Source organism: Rana temporaria, chromosome 2 (genome assembly GCF_905171775.1).
Source record: "Rana temporaria chromosome 2, aRanTem1.1, whole genome shotgun sequence".
Taxonomy (NCBI): domain Eukaryota; kingdom Metazoa; phylum Chordata; class Amphibia; order Anura; family Ranidae; genus Rana; species Rana temporaria.
This window is the reverse complement of record NC_053490.1, coordinates 196858019-196880769: the sequence shown is the minus strand read 5'-3', so window position 1 is coordinate 196880769 and position 22751 is coordinate 196858019. Positions and strand designations below refer to the sequence as shown.

The 22751-nt window shown below is 44.6% G+C and overlaps 1 protein-coding gene across 1 annotated transcript in view; it reads right to left on the bottom strand.

Annotated features, from left to right (window-relative positions):
* Window positions 1-1114: 1114 nt before the first annotated feature.
* The window catches only part of MYO16 (myosin XVI), a 357599-nt gene continuing 335962 nt past the window's right edge, over window positions 1115-22751 (bottom strand). The window contains exon 35 of the mRNA XM_040336205.1: window positions 1115-1647. Coding sequence (XP_040192139.1) covers window positions 1477-1647 — 171 coding nt within the window. The 3' untranslated portion in view covers window positions 1115-1476. The remainder of the gene's footprint in view (window positions 1648-22751) is intronic.

Sequence of the window (22751 nt, the reverse complement as noted above, 5' to 3'; positions counted from 1 at the left end):
GTGAAATGCAACTACGAAGTTAACTTTTCACTGTAACAAAATGTTTTCTCTTGTAAATACTGCAGCAGGGAATGCAAGATAAAACATAACAATACAAAATTGAATACCAGCATTATTTAACTGCATCATAAGGAAGACAGGAGCACCATTTCTGAATAGTATAAAATCTGGCAGTAAACATGGATAGTGATTATAATTTGACTTGCTTTTTTGCATTTCAGGTAATACACAAATTAACGGTGGAAAGTATGTAACATGTTCTTCTTGTTAACGTCTAGTCATCATGGAACTCATTCTATTTTTCCTGTAAATATTCTAATATTATTATATTCTAATGTATCAGTATGTCAATTTTATAATACATAGATGTTTCTAATTACTACTAAAGTGATGATGTCAATGAAAGGCAATATTACAGGTGATGGCATCACCCAGAACCATTTATACAGATATATTTACAGCGATTTATACATATATTAATTTTACTTGTACATTATTATAGAAAATCAAAACAAAGCCTCTGTATATGGTAGAAGGTGGATGTCTTGTTGACAGAGGTGGATATTTTGTTGTGCTGCATTGTGCTTAAAAAACAAACATTAAAAAAACTGTGCTTTGATTTGGTGAATAAAAACACTCAGCCTCCTTATTCTCACCTCTGATGTTCCTACAAAGTGGATCATCATACCAGTGTTCTACAAGAGTCATTGCCGCACCCCTAAGAGAACCAATTGTTTCCATGATATTATCATCAATAGTGATTAGGTGGTTTTCAAATATTGAAGGTAGCATTAATGTTGGAAATTGAAGAATCCAATTGTGGAAGACCAGGAATGTTAAAAAGTTTAAAAGGATGCTGAGGGCATTTTCACCACATTTTCGTTGTTGAGCTAAATTGTATTACAATACATTATGGGTGGAAATGGATATATACTATGTGACTATTTTACTCACTTAATTCCCAAAGAGTCAACACATTTATTTTAAACTTCCATCCTGTTTGCTAAGTGAGTGCATAGAATCTTTTTCTGTAGCTTTTCTCGTGTGCACAGGGTACAGACACACAGGCGCACTCACATCAATTATACAGTGATCATCTGTATTGAGAACAGCACAGGATTCAAAATTTTAATGATATAAAAAACAATCATTGAAGACATTCACCCTAACATCTGAGAACTATTCCATATATTGTCCCTTTTACAGATTTTTTGCTGGGAGCTCTCACTTTAGATTATATCTGAAACACAATGCACATTGAGTATATCAACCATATAGATTAACACACCAGATTAAACACCAAGGCATTGAACTAATTCATGCTTTCCATTTTCAAAGATTGTTACACAGATTTAAAAACATGTTTTATAATAATAAAGTGAACAGTCTTTGTTGGAGCATGGATATTCACATAGACAAAGCCCTGACAGATAAAAAAGTTTCTTTATCATTGGAGGTGGTAGCTCTTAATCTTTACTAGAGTACAAATTCCACTAAGAGGATTTGAGTAGAAGCAGCATTTGTCTGTTCAGTCTTTGTCAAGTCTTTCTGCCTCTCTTCCGAATCTTCACAAAGCTTTCGTCTCCAATCCATTAGCTCTTGTAATGCAGCACTCTCATTCTCAGACAACCTTAACTGATGAATAACCTGGAGAGAAAAATCAGTTTAGCTTTTTACTTAACCAAGTCTACATTGTTAATACATCTGCATTTAATCTGAGAAGATTGAATAGTTAAAGTTCCAAGAAGAAAACAGACCAGACAACTTTATACTTTGTTTGTGAGTGTTGAATTCTTTGTTGGCTTTAGTGGTACCAAAGATATGAAGGCTTTTTTATGAGCCTACACTCATGTCTACGGTCATCAGCACAGACATTCCTGATAAACCACTGCACATGGTCATAAGTATGTCTTTTTAAGTAATTGTTCTACTTTCCTCCAAAGGCAAAAAATTGTCAGGGGGTGTCTGTCTGCTCCTTCCTGGCCATAACAGATGTATTTGGTGATTTTCTAAAACCTTTAGACTTTCAGAAATGTTAGTCTACATAAATAAATCTTAACATTTTACAATATACAGAAACCTGTATATTTAAATAAATGACAGTTGATGAGCTAAAGACAAGTGATTTTCTGGGTTGAGATGTGGTCATCGGCTTTCTGAAGTGAGGCTCGTACACACGGACCGTTTTCCTCGACAGAATCCATCAAGAAACTTGGTGGCAGAGCTTTTTGCAGAGAAAACGGTTGTGTGCATGTTTTCATCGAGAAAACTATCGTGGAACTCGATGAGAAAAAAAGAGAACAAGTTCTCATTTTCCTCGTCGGGAGTCTCAATTTCTCTTCGTGTTCCTCGTGGGGTTGGTTTTAGACAAGAAAACGTTTGTGTGTATGCTTAGAAACCCCGCACATGCTCAGAAGGGTGGCGCCAGTGGAATCAAATGTCCCCTTTATAGTGCCGTCGTACGTGTTTTACGTCACCGCGTTTGAGAACAACGAGATTTGTCTTGACAGTGTGTACGCAAAGAAAGCTTGTCAAGATTCTCGACAAGCGGGGGGGCGTGGCGACGGAGCTGAAGATGGCAAGCCTAATCTCACAGCTCATCAGCCCAGGAGAAGCCAACACAGCCACAACGGCCCTCTCAACGACTCCATCCACAGCCATCCGTCCTCCTGACATACCCTGGACCCCGGAGAACATGTCCAGGAAGAGGCTTACTAGAATACAAGCCGCAGAAACTGACGGCGTTTCTCTTCAAGCCGGCGGGGAAGGTCAGTGACGACAGTAATGGCGCCGGCCGCGGCGGCTGCGGGACACGCATGACAATGCCACAGGCATTAATCCGATCAGATCAGGCAGGCCAGTCCCCCCTGTATCCTCCGATCGCCCCCTGGACAGAGACCCCCTCACCAGCAGCCCGGCTAAGGCTAAGATGCGGCTGGATGCGCCGCCGGAGCGGCCGGCCATAGCATTAATTGAGGCCCCGGCTTTTCTGTCCAACCAGGCCTTACACTCCTCAGTGGCCTCTTTCCCCACTTCAGGCCAACCTGTGCTGGACTCTACATTAAAAGACATGCTCCTATCTTTACAATCCTCCCTGATGACTGACCTATCCTCCCTTTTCACTAAGGTTAACTCAGACATCCACTCCCTGGGGGAAAGAATTTCCCACGTAGAAACCGGTATGACTGACTGTACCTCAACAGTAAATGACATGATTGATGTATATGAGGCTGTCAGAGAGGAGCAAACGTGGATGCGCAGTAAACTCGCAGATTTAGAAGACCGATCTCGCAGGAACAACGTGAAACTTAGAGGGGTCCCTGAATCCATACTTCCGGCAGATCTCCCTAAGTACGCCAAGGAACTCATACACCTCGTACTCCCGGACGCACCTCCCCGCGACATAATTATTGATCGGATCCACAGGATCGCAAAACCGTCCCATCTTGCCGCCTCAGTACCCAGGGATGTGTTGATGCGCATACACTTTTTCCATGTTAAGGAACGGCTCATGTTTGGTGTTAAATCTAAGACACCGCTACCAGCTCCGTTTACGGATCTCCAGCTGTTTCCTGACCTCTCAAAGTATACCCTCCAAATGCGGAGGCAATTGAGTCCAGTCACCAAGGGTCTCCAAAATCACAGCATCCAGTACAAGTGGAGATATCCAGCCTCGCTAATCATCACCAAAAACGGAAAATCTCATGTGGTCGCCGACCTCGATAAAGGCATACACCTCCTACGTACCTGGGGCATACTGCCTGAGCCCCCCGCACCGCTCCCGCCTCGCGAAGACCGCAACTCTCCCCGCCGGAACCTGAACCCGCACCCTAACAATGTGGATATGGCATGAAGCAATGATCGACAACGGGCCACTAACTACGACCCCTCTCCCATGGGTCCTGATTGAGCCTTCCCTGAGTTAATTCAGCTCCTGTTGTGTTGGACTGTTCTGCCCCTGACGGAGGTCGTGGTTGAGATCAACCCCACCTCCCTTGAAGCACTGCCTCCGGAAGGTGGTGCCGCTCAGCTTATAGCACTTAGTTCCCTCATCAAGTTATCCTCCTCCCTGAGGGATAGTTCCCTTTAACTTTGCAGTTTCGTTTCCTCTTTTGCTCTGGTGTGCTTCTAATGATTCACGACTCTACTCACATATTACCAAGATATTGTTTTTTTTCCTTTTGTGGTAACATGTTGTTCTATCCGCAGTTCTGACCTCAATTCCGCAGCTGAGTCCTGTCCTTCTCTGGTCTCCTACTGACTGTCCTCCTGTTTCGTTCCACCGCCGAAGAGAGCACCTAACTGTAAGTGTTTATTTCCTGCACACCTGCACTGTCTACCCAGGATGCCACTCAACCTCATTTCGCTGAACGTTAATGGGCTTAATCACCCGGCCAAAAGACACTCATTATGGAAAACCGTGAAGGCTCTCCATGGTGACATTATCTTTGCTCAGGAGACACACCTCCTCCAAGCGGACGTTCACCTATGCAATAACCCTCACTTTCCACATGTCTACCATGCATCCCACGCTACTAAAACCAGAGGAGTCATGGTAGCGATCCACAACTCCATTGACTTCAGGCCCCTGAACGTAGTACTAGACCCTGAAGGCCGCTATATATTTTTGGTTTGCACCATTGACAAGAAAACGTTCACCCTGGTCAACGTGTATGCCCCAAACACCCACCAGAGGCAATTCCTCCACAAAGTCTTAAGGACACTCACACCAATACAGCAAGGTCACCTGATCATAGGGGGAGACTTTAATCTTGCTCCTGATTCCCTCCTTGACACCACAGCTGCAACCGGACGGCGAGACTCCCCGTTGAAAAAAATTATTTCGTCCCATAACTTGTTTGACATCTGGAGATGTCATCATGGAACTGAGAAGGACTTCACTTTTTTTTCCCCTAGACACAATTCGTACTCGCGAATCGATCTATTTCTAACGGATAAATGGCTCTTACAGCAAGTGTCAGCCTCGGCGATCCACACTGCCACCTGGTCAGACCATGCCCCAATCTCGATTGCCATTGAAATCTCGGCTCGGCCCCAAAACACTTTCCTGTGGAGAGCGAATAATTATATTTTAGAGCACGACGAATATGCCGTAGAGATAGAGAGCCACATCAATGATTTCTTTGTACTCAATAATGGCTCAGTGTCTGACCCTGGGGTACTGTGGAGGGCCCACAAGGCATATATGAGAGGGGTACTTATGAAAATGGGATCTATGCATAAGAAGAAGAGGACGCAACGCATTGATGACTTAACGTCTCACATAGCATCCTTAGACTCCAAAAACAAGTCGTACCCCCACCCCTCCCTACTTGACCAAATCATGACCCTGAGAAGAGAGCTCCGAACGCTACTCCTTCACTCCTACGAATATCTCCATAGGAAGGTTAAGGCTACTGTCTATTCCACGTCCAATAAGGCCGGGAAGAGACTTGCAAACCGTTTAAAGAATAGAAGTACCAAAACCAATATCTCCCAAATTTTTCACCCTCACTCCAATGAATCCCTGACGAATCCCCAAGATATAGCAAACGCTTTTAGTGACTATTATAGAGACCTGTACAATCTTCAGCAAGACCCCCATACCCCGCAACCAACGCCAGACGACATCAACGGTTTCCTCCAAGCCATTAGACTGCCTACTCTGACCGGTGATCAACTATCGTCCCTCAACGCTCCACTGACAGCCCATGAAATTGCGCTGACTATTAGATCACTTCCCTCTAACAAAGCCCCTGGCCCCGACGGCTTTTCAGGGGAATACTACAAAAGATTTTCTGCCCACCTGACTCCCCACATGACCGAGATGTTCAAAGCTGCTGCCTCCTCTTCTCAATTTGCGCCTGATGTTTTAAATGCCCTTGTAGTAACGATACCGAAACCAGGGAAGGAGCCGAACAAACCTCAAAATTTCCGCCCAATTTCGTTGCTAAATCTGGATTTGAAAATATACGCCAAAACCATAGCGAACAGACTGAAAGCAGTCATGCCCACCCTCATCCATAGAGACCAAGCTGGTTTCACTGTGGGCAGACAGGCATCAGATGCCACTAGAAGATTACTAAACTTGATCCACCATGCGGAAACGACGGGAACGCCTTCTCTGCTCCTCTCCTTGGATGCAGAGAAGGCGTTCGATAGAGTACACTGGGCATATCTCAGGTCTGTGCTCCAACTATTTGGCTTCCAGGGTTTCATTTTCAATGCCATTATGGCTCTATATTCCGCCCCTTCAGCCCAAGTGTTCACAGCAGGTATGATCTCCCGCTCATTCCCCATCACTAATGGTACACGCCAAGGATGCCCCCTTTCCCCTCTCATCTTTAACCTACTCATGGAGCCCCTCGCAACACATATCAGAAACAATCCCTCTATCTCCGGTATGCAGATTGGACACACCTCTCATAAACTCAGTCTCTTTGCGGATGACGTAATCTTAATCCTTACTGATCCGGTCTCTTCCCTGGTTGAAGTACAGAAAATACTTAATTGGTTTAGTAATATATCATACTATAAGGTAAATGCAACCAAATCGTTTATACTCGACATTAACCTGGACGCCACGACTAAGAACCTCCTACTGTTACAACATCAGTACACCTGGGCAGACGATGACATATCCTACTTAGGGGTCAAGCTGACCCGCACGACTAAACGTCTCTTCTCAGCCAACTTCCCGCCCCTCCTTGCCAAGATTCGTACGGACTCCCAACACATCACACAACACGAACTCTCATGGTCGGGTAGGCTGGCAGCCTTTAAAATGCTTTGCCTACCACAGATATTGTACTTTTTCAGAACGCTACCTATACCACTCCCTACGTCCTTTTTCAGGTCCCTACAAACAATTCTCAACCAACATCTCTGGAAAGGTAAAAGACCTCGGTGCGCCCACTCAAAACTGATCAAGCATAAACTAGCCGGGGGCGCGGGATCCATAGACTTCGAGGACTACTACCTCGCGGCCATTCTGGCTCAGCTGCCCGAATGGTTCAGCGCATGTCCAAAATCACCATGGGGACACATAGAACGCCTCTCTCTCGCACGCCCCTCCCTTAAAAACTGGGTCATGAGTATCCCTCTGGGAGCGGCGGTTCCGTCCTCTCTCTCACCCTCCATGAAAGCAACGGCCAGAGCCTGGGACAAGCTGGTCACAAATATTTCCTGTACCACCTCTCCCTCGCCTGACCAAATACCCCTAGAATCCCTTCACTATCTATCGCCGGACCTGCCCTTGACCCACTGGACCCTTAAGGGAATTCGATTCCTGAATCAGATAGTACTTGACACAGCACCTAAACCCTTCTCCCAGCTTCAGAAGGAGTTTGACCTCCCCTCTACTGAACTCTTCACGTATGTGAGACTCTGCCACTGCATTAAGACAATACCTCTGCCCATTTACGCCATTCCTCCACGGACCTGGAAGTTCCTTACGGACCCAGTCACCCGCATTAAGGGAATCTCCCACTTTTACAATCTACTGCACTTGAAGACCCAATTTTCCAAGTCGCCCTCCCACCTTCGTTGGGAGGCCGACTTGGCTTGTACCTTCTCCGTGGACCAATGGTCGAGGGCACTGCAGGCAGTGTACACCTCCACAAAATGTTCAGCACTTTGGGAACTTACCCAAAAAATCTCTCTACGGTGGTATCTGACGCCGGATAGATTGGCATCATACAACCCCCAATCCTCCAATCTATGCTGGAGATGTAGCTCCCTTAAAGGGGACATGCTCCACACATTCTGGGCTTGCCCCTCCATCCACACATATTGGGAAAACACTTTCAATCTCATATCTAACGTCACCAGACACCCGGTGCTCCCATCTCCTGCTCTCGCGTTACTCAACCTGACCATTGAGGACATACCTTCTCCCCTTAGATACGTTACTACACATATTTTACTGTCTGCAAGACTCTGTCTAACAAGACTTTGGAAATCAGAGAAGGCCCCGACGATAGACCAAGTAATTGACCTTGTGGACCTTCACTTTAGCTACGAAACCTTGACAGCGGCCAGCGCTGGCCAAACCACGAAGTGCCGTCTGGCCTGGGGTCCCTGGGTAACCTGCTCTAGAACTGCGATGACAGCCAAACGTAATGTGACCTAGATGTTGATATCCAGACCCTTCTTGACTGAACAATGTGACCACCGTCTATATGTAATGTATGTGAACCTTTGAGGCGCTGTTACACACCTTGAGGGGGCTATCCCCCTCCAATTGTATTCGACGACGGTCCCCCCCCCCTCCCGGACCACAAATAGAGCCCATTTGGGGTGGCCGGGAGATGGCGGAGACCACAGTGCGTGTATGTTTAAATATGATGTTTACCTTTAATTTGTCTATGACACTCTGTTTCCCTCTCTAAGGGATGTCAATCCGTAACGTCGTTGCGCGACGTACAATGTTCATATTGTACTTGTACCCATGTTAAAACCAATAAAAACGATTGAAACAAAAAAAAAAAAAAGATTCTCGACAAGCCTAACAAGTAACTCGTCGAGGAAAACGATGTTTCATTTACGACGAGTTCCTCGGTCGTGTGTACGAGGCCTCAGGCAGAAGAAATTACTCAGTTTACTGTGAATAGGGTTTTAAAGAAGTACTGCTTGATTAATATTGTATATGCATCTTTAGGCTTCTTGCACGTCACAAGAAACCATACAAATTCTGATGCACAGTATGTAATGTTTGTACACAGTGTGCTATTATGAATAAATAAAAATCATTTGTAACTTCTAGCTTGAAGAAGACAAGAGAACAGCATGACTCTGTTTAAATTAATAGAATCATTAATTACAATATATTGTTTTACAGCCAAAACGTGATACAGACCCAAAGCCCTTTATATCCTAAAATATGCAAGAACTTATTGTAAGTGGTGAAAAACATGAAACAAAATAAGTATATTGCTTTTCATGGAAACATATGGTTTTACATTCTAAGTTCCAGAGCACTTTTCAAATTGTCTTCCATCAACACGCACATTTGGATTGATTATGTACAGTATATAATTTATGGCTATGAAGGAGAGAATTGAAAACAGGAGGCTTTGCCTAACACTAGCTTATCCTAAAAAGACACGGTTACCTTGCCCCTTCAGGGGAAACTAACAGTGTCTTTGAAAGGGGGCATCCCCACCCACAGATTCTTACCTTGCTCTGTCTTCTTTCTCTGTCACAGCTGGCAACAATAATCAGTGCTTGGGTCTAGGAACCATTTGCAAAGCACATTGTCACCCAACAGAGGAAACACTCAGGCCCCATACACACGAGAGGATTTATCCGCAGATACGGTCCAGCGGACCGTATCCGCGGATAAATCCTCTCGAGGATTTCAGAAGATTTCAATGCGATGGTGTGTACACGCCATCGCATTGAAATCCGCGCTGAAATCCTCTGCCGATGACGTGTCGCGCCGTCGCCGCTATTATGACGCGGCGACGGGCGCGACGCTGTCATATAAGGAATTCCACGCATGCGTCAAATCATTACGACGCGTGCGGGGAATCCCTTTGGGCGGATGGATCCGGTAAGTCTGTACAGACGAGCGGATCCATCCGTTGGAATGGATTCCAGCAGATGGATTTGTTGAGCATGTCAGCAAATATCCATCTGCTGGAAATCCATTCCAGGGGAGATTTATCTGCGGATAAATATCCGACGGAGTGTACACACCATAGGATCTATCCGCAGAAACCCATTTGATGGGATTTATCTGCGGATAGATTCTATGGTGTGTATGGGGCCTTACTTTTATTGATGGCTGTGACAGGTGAAGAAGTGTGGGGGGTGCACTGGCAAGGTGAGTATATCTTGGTCGGGATGGAGAGACTTTCCAAAGACACCCTGAATGTTTGAATAGACAGTGTCTTAATAAAGTTTCAGGCCAAAATAATACCAAAATAACTTCAACAGGGACTGTAGCTTATTCCCCACAAACTGGTCAGTTAGGGATATTATTTTTTTTTTTTTTGCAGGAGCCTACAGATATGGGAATTATGACCTAATCTAGGCAAAATTGACCAGACCTATAACAAAGTTAACTTAACGCTACAATAACAGTCTTGATAGGATTTATAAATAAAGAGAAATATCCAAAACTACACCGATTAGCCATAACATTATGACCACCCACCTAATATTAAGTATAGCCCCCTTTTGCTAAAACAGCCCTGACCCATTGAGGCATGGACACCAAAGTAACCTCCACATGAATGGCAGGACCCACAGTTTCCCAGCAGAATATTGCTCAAAGCAACACACTGCCTCTGCCGACTTGCCTTCTTATACCGTATCCTGGTGCCATCCCTTCCCCAGGTAAGTGATGCACATGCATCCGGTCATCCACATAATGTAAAAGAAAATGTGATTCATCAGAACAGGCCACCTTCTTCCATTGCTCCGTATAGTTCTGATGTTCATGTGACCATTGTAGAAGCTTTTAGATGTGTACATGGGTCACCATAGGCTTCACAGCCCCATACACAACAAACTGCAATGCCCAGTTTCTTGTTTTGCTTTCACCACATAAACTTCATTGACAACATGTTCACTTGCTGCCTAATATATCTCACCAATTTTCAGAAGCCATTGTAATGAAATATTCCCTTTACCTGTCAGTGGTCATAATGTAATATTTTATCTGTGTATTTCCAATACTGGCCATGTAAACAAACAACTATTCATTTGGTCTGTGAGATGTTCAACGCTTGGGATACTTTTTTATAACCTAACCCTGCTTTAAACTTCTCTACAACTTTATCCCTGACCTGTCTGGTGTGTTCCTTGGCCTTCATGATGCTTTGTTCACAAAGGTTCTCTAACAAACCTCTGAGGGCTTCACAGAACAGTTGTATTAATTCTGAGTTTAAATTACACACAGGTGGACTCTTTTTACGAATTAGGTGACCTGTGAAGGCAATTGGTTCCACTAGATTTTAGTTAGGGGTATCAGAGTAAAGGGGGCTGAATACAAATGCAGGCCACACTTTTCAGGTATTTATTTGTAAAATCATTTGATTCAATTATCATTCTCCTTCCATTTCTCAATTATGTGCCACTTTGTGGGTCTATTACATAAAATCCCAATAAAATACATTTAAGTTTTTGGTTGTAACATGGCAAAATTTGGAAAAGGTCAAGAGGTATGAATACCTTTTTTAATATAAACCACAAATAGAAAATTGATATCATCATCATTTTTTTGTGAACAATTTTTTTTTAAAAACTAACATTTTCTTAGCCACTTAACCTCCGGACCATATTGCTGGTCAAAGACTTGAGCACTTTTTGCGATTCGGCACTGCGTCGCCTTAACTGACAATTGCGTGGTCGTGCGACGTGGCTCCCAAACAAAATTGGCGTCCTTTTTTTCCCACAAATAGAACTTTCTTTTGGTGGCATTTGATCACCTCTGCGGTTTTTACGCTATAAACAAAAATAGAGCGACAATTTTGAAAAAAAAAACGAATTTATGTGATACCTTACTAAGATCAATCCAATTGTGGTAATAAAACAGGCTTCAGCCCCCCTCCTCAATACACCACAGCAGGTGTGGGACATGTAAGAAAAGGGGAAAACACAATAGTGTAATACAGCCAGATACGACAATACCGCTGCCAATGCTATGCGCCGATCCACTCACGCTCTCCCCGTCTTTGAAACAAGCCACTCAGTAACGAAAAGTGTAGAGGTCCTCACTCGGGAACTTCCGACAGATCTCGTACAGCAGACTCCTCCCCCACGCGTTGCGTCACTTGCCCTGTGACTTACTCATGGGTGGCAGCGGTATTGTCGTGTCTGGCTGTATTACACTATTGTGTTTTCCCCTTTTCTTACATGTCCCACACCTGCTGTGGTGTATTGAGGAGGGGGGCTGAAGCCTGTTTTTTGCACCATCACTAATGACCAAGGCTGTGTCGTTGGAGCTACTGAAGTGATTTGAAGCTGAGTATAAGGCACCTGTTTCACAGAGCTGTTGTATCCAGTGACACTCTCACGCTGCTGCTAATCAACATTGTTTAACCCTATATTTTACCATTTACTCTATAGGGACGGTATTCTGAGATTGAGTACTATTTGATGCTCTGAATTAATTAGCTTTGTATTAATTTATTAATTTTTATACACTAATTTTTTTCCTCATCTATATATATTTTGTGTGCTTCACCCCACTGTGGCAACACGACTAATCCCCTATTCTGGGTTTTTGAATTATTACCACAATTGGATTGATCTTAGTAAGGTATCACATAAATTAGTTGTTTTTAGCGCATATGTTTATATTTTTCACATTTTGTTGTTTGGTTGGTAACCCTTTTCACATACTGCAGCTTTTTACATTTATTTATTAATTGTGTGGTGTATTTTGGATTTAGTAGCGCTGTAGTTTATCAGTTATATTTAAAAAAAAAAAATATTTTTTACTTTTTGCAATAATAACTATCCTCCAAAAATATATAAAAATATATTTTTTCCCTCAGTTTAGGCCGATACGTGTTCTTCTACATATTTTTTGCTTAGATACCACAATTAGATTGCATTCTGTTACGTTAATTAAGCAGGTATAAAATAAACATCAGAGAATGACTCTATAGAGAGTTATTTCATGCTCTAAAGAATGTGCCTGAAGATATATGGTTGTCGTCCAGGCTCCCATCAGTACTATAAATATAATGAATGTTTTATTGACTATTTTGGCAGTACAGATACACATTGGGCAATTTATTTATTTTGTCATGTAGTTTTTATCCATATCTCATGTAGCTATTTGTAAAATAAGAACCCAAGGGTAAAACGTGCCAATAACCCACAGATAAATATTCACAGTAAAGTACTTTAACCGTTTAAGGACCAGCGCACACCTATTTACGTAGACAGAATGGCACGGACAGGCATATGGGCGTACAGGTACATCCCCTTTAAATTGCCGCCGTGTTTGTGACCCTGTCGCAAGCTCCTTGACCGCACATGCGGGAACCGCGGCCCCGATTGTCGCCGGTGTCCCACGATTGGGTCACAGAGCTGAAGAACGGGAAGATGTTGTGTGTAAAAACAACAGGGTAGATCCACAGTCAGCGGCGCATTATTCCGCCGGGCGTGGCGTATCTAAGATACACTACGCCGCCGTAACTTATTTTTTTTTTCTAATTCTCAAAGAATTTGCGCCGTAAGTTACGGCGGCGTAGTGTATCTTTGGCGGGGTAATGGCGCGGCATTAAATCTCAGTGATGGGGGCGTGTTTTATGTAACTGAATTCACAAAGCACTTGCTCCCAAATCTGCGCTGGGTTTCTCATGCGTAAGTCGGCGTAAGTGGAAGTGGGCGTGAGCCATGCTAATGAGGCGTGACCCCATGCAAATTATGGGCCGAGCGCCAGACAGATACATATTGCCAACTGCGCATGCGCCGTCCTGTGGGCGTGTCTCAGTGCGCATTCTCACAATCATGTCGGAACAACTGCCTAACATACGCCGGATCACTGCCTACGGCGTGAACGTAACCTACGCCCAGCCCTATTCACGTACAACGTAAACTACGTAAAATACGCCGGCTTGTGTTCCCTTTGCATGGATGCTGCTGAGTTACACCTCCTTTATGGGGCATAAGTTTACGCCGTACGTACAACTTACGCGCACCAGTCATAGCCTGCGCCGGGCGCAAGTACGATCGTGAATCGGCGTATCTCCCTCATTTGCATATTTGAATAGAAAATCAATGGGAGCGCCACATGTGTCCAGCGTAAATATGCGCCCACGATACGCCGGCATAGGCAAGTTGCGTCGGTCGGATGAAGCCTATTTTCAGGCGTATCTAGTTTTGAGGGCACGGCGCACAGATACAACGGCGCATATTTGCACTTGCGCGACGTATCTACAAGTGCTTTGTGAATCCGGGCCTATAACTTTTGCACAAACCAATCAATAAACACTTGGGGCCAGATTTACAGAAAAAGTACGCCGGAGTATCTGCTGATACTCCGGCGTACTTTCAAATTTGCCGCGTCGTATCTTTATTTTGAATTCACAAACAAAGATACAACGGCATTTGACTAAGATCCGACAGGTGTACGGCTTCGTACGCCTTCGGATCTTAGGATGCAATACTTCGGCTCCCGCTGGGTGGAGTTTGCGTCGTTTTCCACGTCAGGTATGCTAATTAGCTGTTTACGGCGATCCACGAAGGTACACGCGTTCGTCGCATTCTCTTACGTCGTTGCTAGTCGGCTTTTCCCGTCGTAAAGTTGCGATTGCTGTTTAGGTGGTGTAAAATTAGACAGCCCATGTTAAAGTATGGCCGTCATTCCCGCGTCAAATTTATTTTTTGTTTTTTGTTTTTGCGTAAATCTTCTGGGAATACAAAAGTACATAACGCACGTCGCCGTTCAAAACATTACTTTGGGGCGAAGTCATTTCGCGCAAAGCACCGCGGGAAATTTCAAAACGGAGCATGCGCAGTACGTTCGTCGCGGGAACGTGCCTAATTTAAATGATACATGCCCCATTTGAATTAGGCGGGCTTGCGCCGAACAGCTTTACAGCCCATGTTAAAGTATGGCTGTTTATTCTTTTTAAATCCTTGCCGTACATACCGTTTTATAGATATATGTTCCACGCGGCTTCTGGGTATAATCTGCGGGACTGGGCGTTCCAAATTGATTGACATGCTTCCGACTGGCGCATACAGTTCGTCACAAGTTGCCGAAAGAAGCCGAACGTTGGTGCGCAGGCGCTGTATAGAGCCGACTCGCAGTCCGGCTTCTTTCGGCAACTCGTGACGCGCTGTATGTGCCGGTCGGAAGCATGTCAATCAACTAGGAACGCCCAGTCCCGCAGATTATACCCGGAATGAACATATATCTATAAAACGGTATGTACGGCAAGGATTTAAAAGAAAAACAGCCTAATGTTATTATCACAACTCGCCTGAATGTAGTGTTAAAAATATTTTTTGGGGTGAACCCCCGCTTTAAGTTCCAGGGAAGAAGGATGGAAGATGTCCCAGCATTTATTTCCACACAGGAACACAGACACCTCAAATTCAATCACCATGGAATGTGAAGATGTTAATTGTCCAAATACAAGAGAGGTGTGAACGCTGTGGATTGCCAGTGTTCCAGCTAAATTATTATTGGCATTGGTTATTATTTTAAATTGCTGTCAAATCGCCAAGGTAGAACTGTTAAAACAGTATTATATGTAGAAGACAGATATTGTTGAAAGCCCTCACCCCTGCTCAGGAATGATTTTTCTGGTGTGATGTAAATGGATTCTTTCATTTGTCTTGTTAACTAGATGCCCTCTCTGTCAATAGTATGTACCTCACTGTCCTAAAAAGAATGGGCCAGATTCACATAGAATTATGCCGGCGTATCAGCAGATACTCCGACGTAAGTCCGAAACTAAGGCCGTCGTATGTTTAAGTGTATTCTCAAACTGAGATACACTTAAACATGCCTAAGATACGACGGCCAGCGCCGTTGTATCTTAGGGTTCAATATCTACGCTGACCGCTAGGTGGCGCTTCCATTGAGGTTCGGCGTAGAATATGCAAATGACTAGTTAGTGATTTTACGTTGTTTCCGTAAGAGTTACGCGGCGTAAAGATAAACATGCCCCCTAGGTGGCGTACTCAATGTTAAGTATGGCCTTCGTTCCCGCGTCGCAATTTGAAAATTTTACGTCGTTTGCGTAAGTCGTCTGTGAATGGCGCTGGACGCCATTTACGTTAATGTCGAAACCAATGACGTACTTGCGACGTAATTTCTCGCAATGCACGGCGGGAAAATTAGAGACGGAGCATGCACAGTACGATCGGCGCGGGAACGCGCCTAATTTAAATGATCCACGCCCCCTACATGGATCATTTGAATTAGGCGGGCTTGCGCCGGTGGACTTTACGCTACGCCGCCGCAAGTTTACAGGCAAGTGCTTTGTGAATCAAGCATTTGCCCGTAAAACTTGCGGCGGTGTAACGTAAAGGAGATACGTTATGCCCCGCAGTTCTACGAGAATCTGGCCCAATGTCTTTAAAGTGGACCTTCCTGCCCTGAATGACTTAAAGTTTTAGCACTCCTACCTCCTCTGCAATGTAAAATGGTGATTAAAGTTTTATATTTTTGCTTTGTTACCTTTTTACGTCTTTCTTGCTAGCATTGTCCCTTACCGCCATTCTTGCCTAAATGAGAATGGAGTGTCTCTGCTCCCACAGCTTCCTGAGATTAGCCAATCACATATGCTAGGAGGCTTTGGAAGTAAGGAATCATAGTGGCTGATAGGCAGATTTGGCAGGAATCACTGTGAGCCAGTTGCTTAAACCCAGAGGAGGAAGCCAGGTCAAGACAACCGAGGAGGGCCAAGATGGCAGTGCGGGGCTCAGGGCTGTGACACCAGAGCAGCAGATCACAGCAAGGCAATACTGCATCCACTGGGCAAGAGGGGGTTAAAAATAAAAAAATGCAGGATGGGGGGTGAAGTTCCTCTTTAAGTTGTAGTGGACTGTTGAGTCCTGACTATTTGCCAGCTGGAATTTGCCAGCTGATTGTGACTAACTACTGCTAGCTTTTCTGTTGACTGCTAATTGCAGCCAGCGTTACTGAGACTGTGAACAAAAGGATTTTTTCCAACAATTTGTAAATAGAGATAAACATTTGAAAAGAAACCTAAAGCTCTACCTGCTGACTAAATACAAGACTATGTAGTATTTTTATGCAATGGTTCTTATTTACCTGGATAGAAAAAAACACAATAGTTGTATTTCTAGTCTCCATCTTAAAGGAACACTAAAGAGATTTTTTTTTTAAAATAACAAACATGTTATACTTACCTCCACTGTGCAGCTCGTTCTGCACAGAGTGGCCCTGAGCCTGGTCTTCTGGGGTCCCTCTGTGGCTGTCTCGGCTCCCCCCCACAAGAACTTTCCATCTTCATGCAAGCTCTCTCACATGGTGGTACGTTCTTGCGGGCGCGTTCCCGTGATACAGCCGGTGGCTATAGGGGCTCCCTGTATTACTCGGCCCAGCACCCGGCGTGCCGCGTCATTGGATATGATTGACAGCAGCGCGAGCCAATGGCTGCGCTGCTTTTAATCAACCAATGAATGAGCCGAGAAGCAGCCCGAGAAGCCAGCGCGTTCACAGCGCGGGACTTTCAAAGGGGTCAGGTAAGTAAACAGGGGGGCCGCTAATGCTCGGATGTTTTTTCACCTTAATGCATAGGTGAAAAAACATGTACCTTTACAACCCCTTTAACAAATACAGGTAGATATAATTATGTGGCCAGATCCACAGCCAGCCGCCCTAACTTAAATATTCGGATTTAAGTTACACTGCCGCAAAATTTCTACCTAAGTGCCCGATCCACAAAGCACTTACCTAGAAATTTTCGGCTGTGTAACTTAAATCCGGCCGGCGCAAGGCGTTCCTATTCAAATGGGGCGAGTCCCATATAAATTAGGCGCGCTCCCGCGCCGGACGTACTGCGCATGCTCACGACGTCATTTTCCCGACGTGCTTTGCGCGGTTTTACGTAGCGCCGGGTTTTGAGAATCGCGACGGGCGTAAAAAAAAAATACGAGTTGCGGCGGAAAAAATTTTTTTTGAAAAAAAAAAGACGGCGACGGGGGATAGAAGGGTCTACTTTTACAAGGCCTAAACAGTTTAGGCCTTGTAAAAGCAGCCCTAATATTGCGTTTGCAAACTAATACTTATGGAGAAAAAACGAAGCGTAAAAGCTTCGTGGATCTCCGTAAGTGCTAATTTTCATACCCGAAGCGGCATTTCGACGAGAAATGCCCCCAGCGGCGGCCGAGGTACTGCATCCTAAGATCCGACAGTGTAAGTCCCTTACACATGTCGGATCTTCTCCCTATCTTTTGGAAACTGATTCTGTGGATCAGTTCCAAAGATAGAAACAGGGATACGACGGCGTATCAGTAGATACGCCGTCATATCCCTTTTGTGGATCTGGCCCCAAGACTATACAGTGGTTTAACAGGACAGGTTCCACTCAGAACAGGCCTCGCCATGGTCGACCAAATAAGTTGAGCGCATGTGCTCAGCATCATATAGAGAGATTGTCTTTAGGAAATAGATGGATGAGTGCTGCCAGCATTGCTGTAGAGGTTGAAGGGGTGGGGGGTCAGCCTGTCAGTGCTCAGACCATATGCCGCACACTGCATCAAATTGGTCTGCATGGCTGTCATCTCAGAAGGAAGCCTCTTCTAAAGATGATGCACAAGAAAGCTCGCAAACAGTTTGCTGAAGTCAAGCATACTAGGGACATGGATTACTGGAACCATGTCTTGTGGTTTGATGAGACCAAGATAAACTTATTTGGTTCAGATTTTGTCAAGCATGTGTGGCGGCAACCAGGTGAGGAGTACAAATACAAGTTTGTCTTGCCTACAGTCAAGCATGGTGGTGGGAGTGTCATGGTCTGGGGCTGCATGAGTGCTGCCGTCACTGGGGAGCTACAGTTCACTGAGGGAACCACGAATGCCAACATGTACTGTGACATGCTGAAGCAGGGCATGATCCCCTCTATTCAGAGACTAGGCCGCAGGGCAGTATTCCAACATGATAATGACACCAAACACATCTCCAAGGTGACCACTGCCTTGCTAAAGAAGCTGAGGGTAAAGGTGATGGACTGGTCAAGCATGTCTCCAGACCTAAAACCTATTGAGCATCTGTGAGGCATCCTCAAATAGAAGGTAGAGGAGTGCATAGTTTCTAACATCCACCAGCTCTGTGATGTCATCATGGAGGAGTGGAAAAGGACTCCAGTGACAACCTGTGAAGATCTGGTGAAAATATGTGAGGGGTGTACTCACTTTTGTGAGATACTGTGTGCATATATCAGTACATACATCCCCCCCTTTGACAAGTAACATCATCATTAAACAGTAAATGTGATATATGTTAAATATTTATTTTAGGGGACTTCCTGGTGCATGCAGCTTAAATTGCAAATAATTCATATCCAGCTGTGGATGTTTGGGGAATGTTTCACTGTTTAAAATATGTCCCTATATATTATATCTATTTCATAGCAAGTAGCTATGATAAATCATCTTTGTCAGCTAACTACTTCATTTGATATGTACATTCCTGCAGGAAAAATGTAAGTGACACTTTAAAGTACAATAATGAAAAATTACACAGTAAAGTAATCATTGTCTTTATTCCAGTTAAATGAAAGTGGATATAAAACATGCTGTCAATGGCCAGCTCTACCCATTCCTGTTATTCACCCTGTCTGCCACCTGCCTCGACCTCTGCTTGGACACTGACTTTCTGCATCATTCCACCCTGCCCTTCAACATTGCCACCCTGCTCCAGTGACCTCATTGTGGGGCAAACTCTAGTGACAGCTATTAGCAAAATGAACCACTAGGAATTCCAGCCCATCTTTGCTTGTGGGGTGCTCTTCTGAAGACCAATCGAATCTGCTCTTTGAGAAAGCCTGCATTAGCTGCCAGGATTGTCACCTGTACAAGGCTCTTTCACACAGGCACTATCCACTCCAATCAGCGAGGGATCTGATCTGAAGGCATATGTGAATGGACCCTAACAGATTGGAATAATTGAAAAGAAAAAAAAAAAAAACTACCGTAGATACAATGGGCCTGATTTACTATGCTCTGTGCGCTGCGCTGGTTCATGCGTTAATTAGTACTCTGGGTGGAGGCTTAATTGGGCGCATGAACCAGCGTAGCAGCCGGCGCATTGAAACTAATATGTAAAGCCGCGCCGAACTCCCTATAGAAGTCTATGGGAGAAATCAAAAGTGTTAATTTTAAAGGCTAATCTGCAAGTTTTGTCCTAAAAAGTGTTTGGGGACCTCAGTCCTGTCCCAGGGAACATGTATCAATGCTTTTTTTATTTTTTTATTTTTTTGGGGTGAAATGGTAGAGGTACAATGTACCCCATTACCATTTCACACATGGGGGGGTCAGGATCTGGGGGTCCCCTTTGTTAAAGGGGTCTTCCAGATTCTGATAAGCCCCCGCCCGCAGACCCCCACAACCACCGGGCAAGGGTTGTGGGGATGAGGCCCTTGTCCCCATCAACATGGGGACATCCTCCCCATGTTGAGGGCATGTGGCCTGGTGCGGTTCAGGAGAGGGGGGGGCCGCACTCTGTCCCCCCCTCTTTTCTGCGGCCGGCCAGGTCAACGTGCTCGGATAAGGGTCTGGTGTGGATTTTTAGGGGGACTCCACGCCATTTTTTTCTCAATTTGGGGTGGAGTTCCCCTTAAAATCCACACCAGACCTGAAGGGTCTGGTATGGATATTTGGGGGGACCCCACGCCATTTTTTGGGGGGGTTTTTTACGGCGGGGTTCCCCTTAATATCCATTCCAGACCTGAAGGGCCTGGTAATTTAATTTGGAGGGACCCCCTTTTTTTTTTTTTTTTTTAATGAGCAATGACTGTATTCTTTATAGCCATGAGTACTTTAAACTTCCTTTTTTTTGTTTCACTTCAGAAATGACATCTTGTACAGGGACAGTTCTAAGCACGGGAAACATGCGTGTACCCCCCCTCCCCCCCTGTATCAAATTTAAAGGAATATTTCACTTTTATTATTTCACTTTAACCACTTCCATACCGCGCCTATTCTGGCACTTCTCTCCTTCATGTAAAAATTATATTTTGTTCCTGGGAAATTAATCAAGACCCCCAAACATTATATATAATTTTTTAGCAGACACCCTAGGGAATAAAGTTAGCGGTCATTTTTTATTTGATTTCCAACGGTATTTGCGCAATCATTTTTCAAACGCCTTTTTTTGGCCCAAAAAAAAAACACGGTTCATGAATTAAAAAAAAAAAAAAAGTAAAGTTAGCCCAATTTTTATGGATAATGTTAAAGATGATGTTACACCGAGTAAATAGATACCTAACTTGTCACGCTTTAATATTGTACACACTCATGGAATGGCGCCAAACTTCGGGACATAAAAATATCCATAGGCGATGCTTGTTTTTTTTTTTACAGGTGACCAGTTCAGAGTTACAGAGGAGGTCTAGGGCTAGAATTATTGCTCTCGCTCTAACGCACGCGTCAATACCTCACATGTGTGGTTTGAATGGTGTTTAAATATGTGGGCGGGACTTACATGCATATTTGCTTCTGAGTGCGAGCTTCTAGGGACAGGGGCGTTATTTTTTTTTTTTTTTTACCTCATATTTTTATTCTTGCACTTTTTTGACACTTTTTTTGATTTTGGATCACTTTTCTTCCTATTACAAGGAATGTAAACATCCCTTGTAATAGGACTAGTGTGTGACAGGTCCTCTTTATGGAGAGAGGCGGGGTCAATAAGGCTGGAAAGCATGGTATTGAAAAAATAAATAAAAGTTCTCATGCTTTCAGCTGCAATCATGTTCGTTCAGCACAGTGGTGTAGTGTATAGCACTTTGACCTAGCAGCAAAAGAGTCGTTGATTCGAATCCCGCCCGTGACAGCATCTGCATAGAGTTTGCATGTTCTCCCTGTGCCTGCGTGGGTTTCCTCCCACAATATAAAAACACGCTGTAAATCGGATCCGGTCTAAAAAAGCCCTAATATGCAGTAGTATATTTAGGTTTTGTTCTGCCCTAGGCCTGACTACATATCTGCACCTCCTAATAGAAAAATGACCCACCCCTTCCTGTCAAAGCCACACCCTGTTTTTGTATGACCCGCCCAGTAATTTTCAGGGGACCCACACACTAGTTCTGGGGGGGCACTGGATTCCCTTAACCACTTCCATACCAGGCACTTACGCACCTTCCCGCCCAAGCCAATTTTCAGCTTTCAACACTGTCGCACTTTGAATGGCAATTGCGCGGTCATACAACACTGTACCCAAAAAAATTGGCGTCCTTTTTCCCCCACAAATAGAGCTTTCTTTTGTTGTTATTTGATCACCTCTGCGATTTTTTTGTTTGCGCAACAACTAAAAAAAGACTGCAAATTTTGAAACAAAAAAACGTTTTTAATTTTTTAGGTTAATTTTTTTGTAAATAAGTTTTTCTCTTTCAATTACGGGCACTGATATGGCGGCACTGATGGGCACCGATGAGATGGCACTGATGGACATCGATGAGGTAGTACTGACGGGCACAGATGAGGTGGCATTGATTGGGGGCGCTGCTATGCGGCACTGATGGGCACTCATAGGCGGCACTGATGGGCACTCATGGGCGGCACAGATGGGCACTCATGGGCGGCACAGATGGGCACTCATGGGCGGCACTTATGGGTGGCACTGATGGATACTTATGGGCGGCACTGATGGATACTTATGGGTGGCACAGGTGGGCACTGATAGGTGGGCACTGTGGGGTGGCACTGATGGACACTGTGGGGTGGCACTGATGGACACTGTGGGGTGGCACTGATTTTCCCAGGTTGCCAGTCAGTGCCCATTTGTGGGCACTGATTGGCATCTTTTTTCTTTTTTTTTAATGCTTTTTTTTATATATTTTTTTTTTTTGCACACCCTGGTGGTCCAGGGTGGGCATCCCTGGTGGTCCAGTGTGGTGATCCGAGGGGGGGCTGCGCTGATAAACAATCAGCGCGAACGCCCCCTGTCAGGAGAGCCGCCGATCGGCTCTCCTATACTCGCGTCTGTCAGACGCGAGTGAGGAAGAGCCATCGATGGCTCTTCCTGTTTACATCGTGATCAGCCGTGATTGGACACGGCTGATCACGTGGTAAAGAGTCTCCATCTCCGTGAG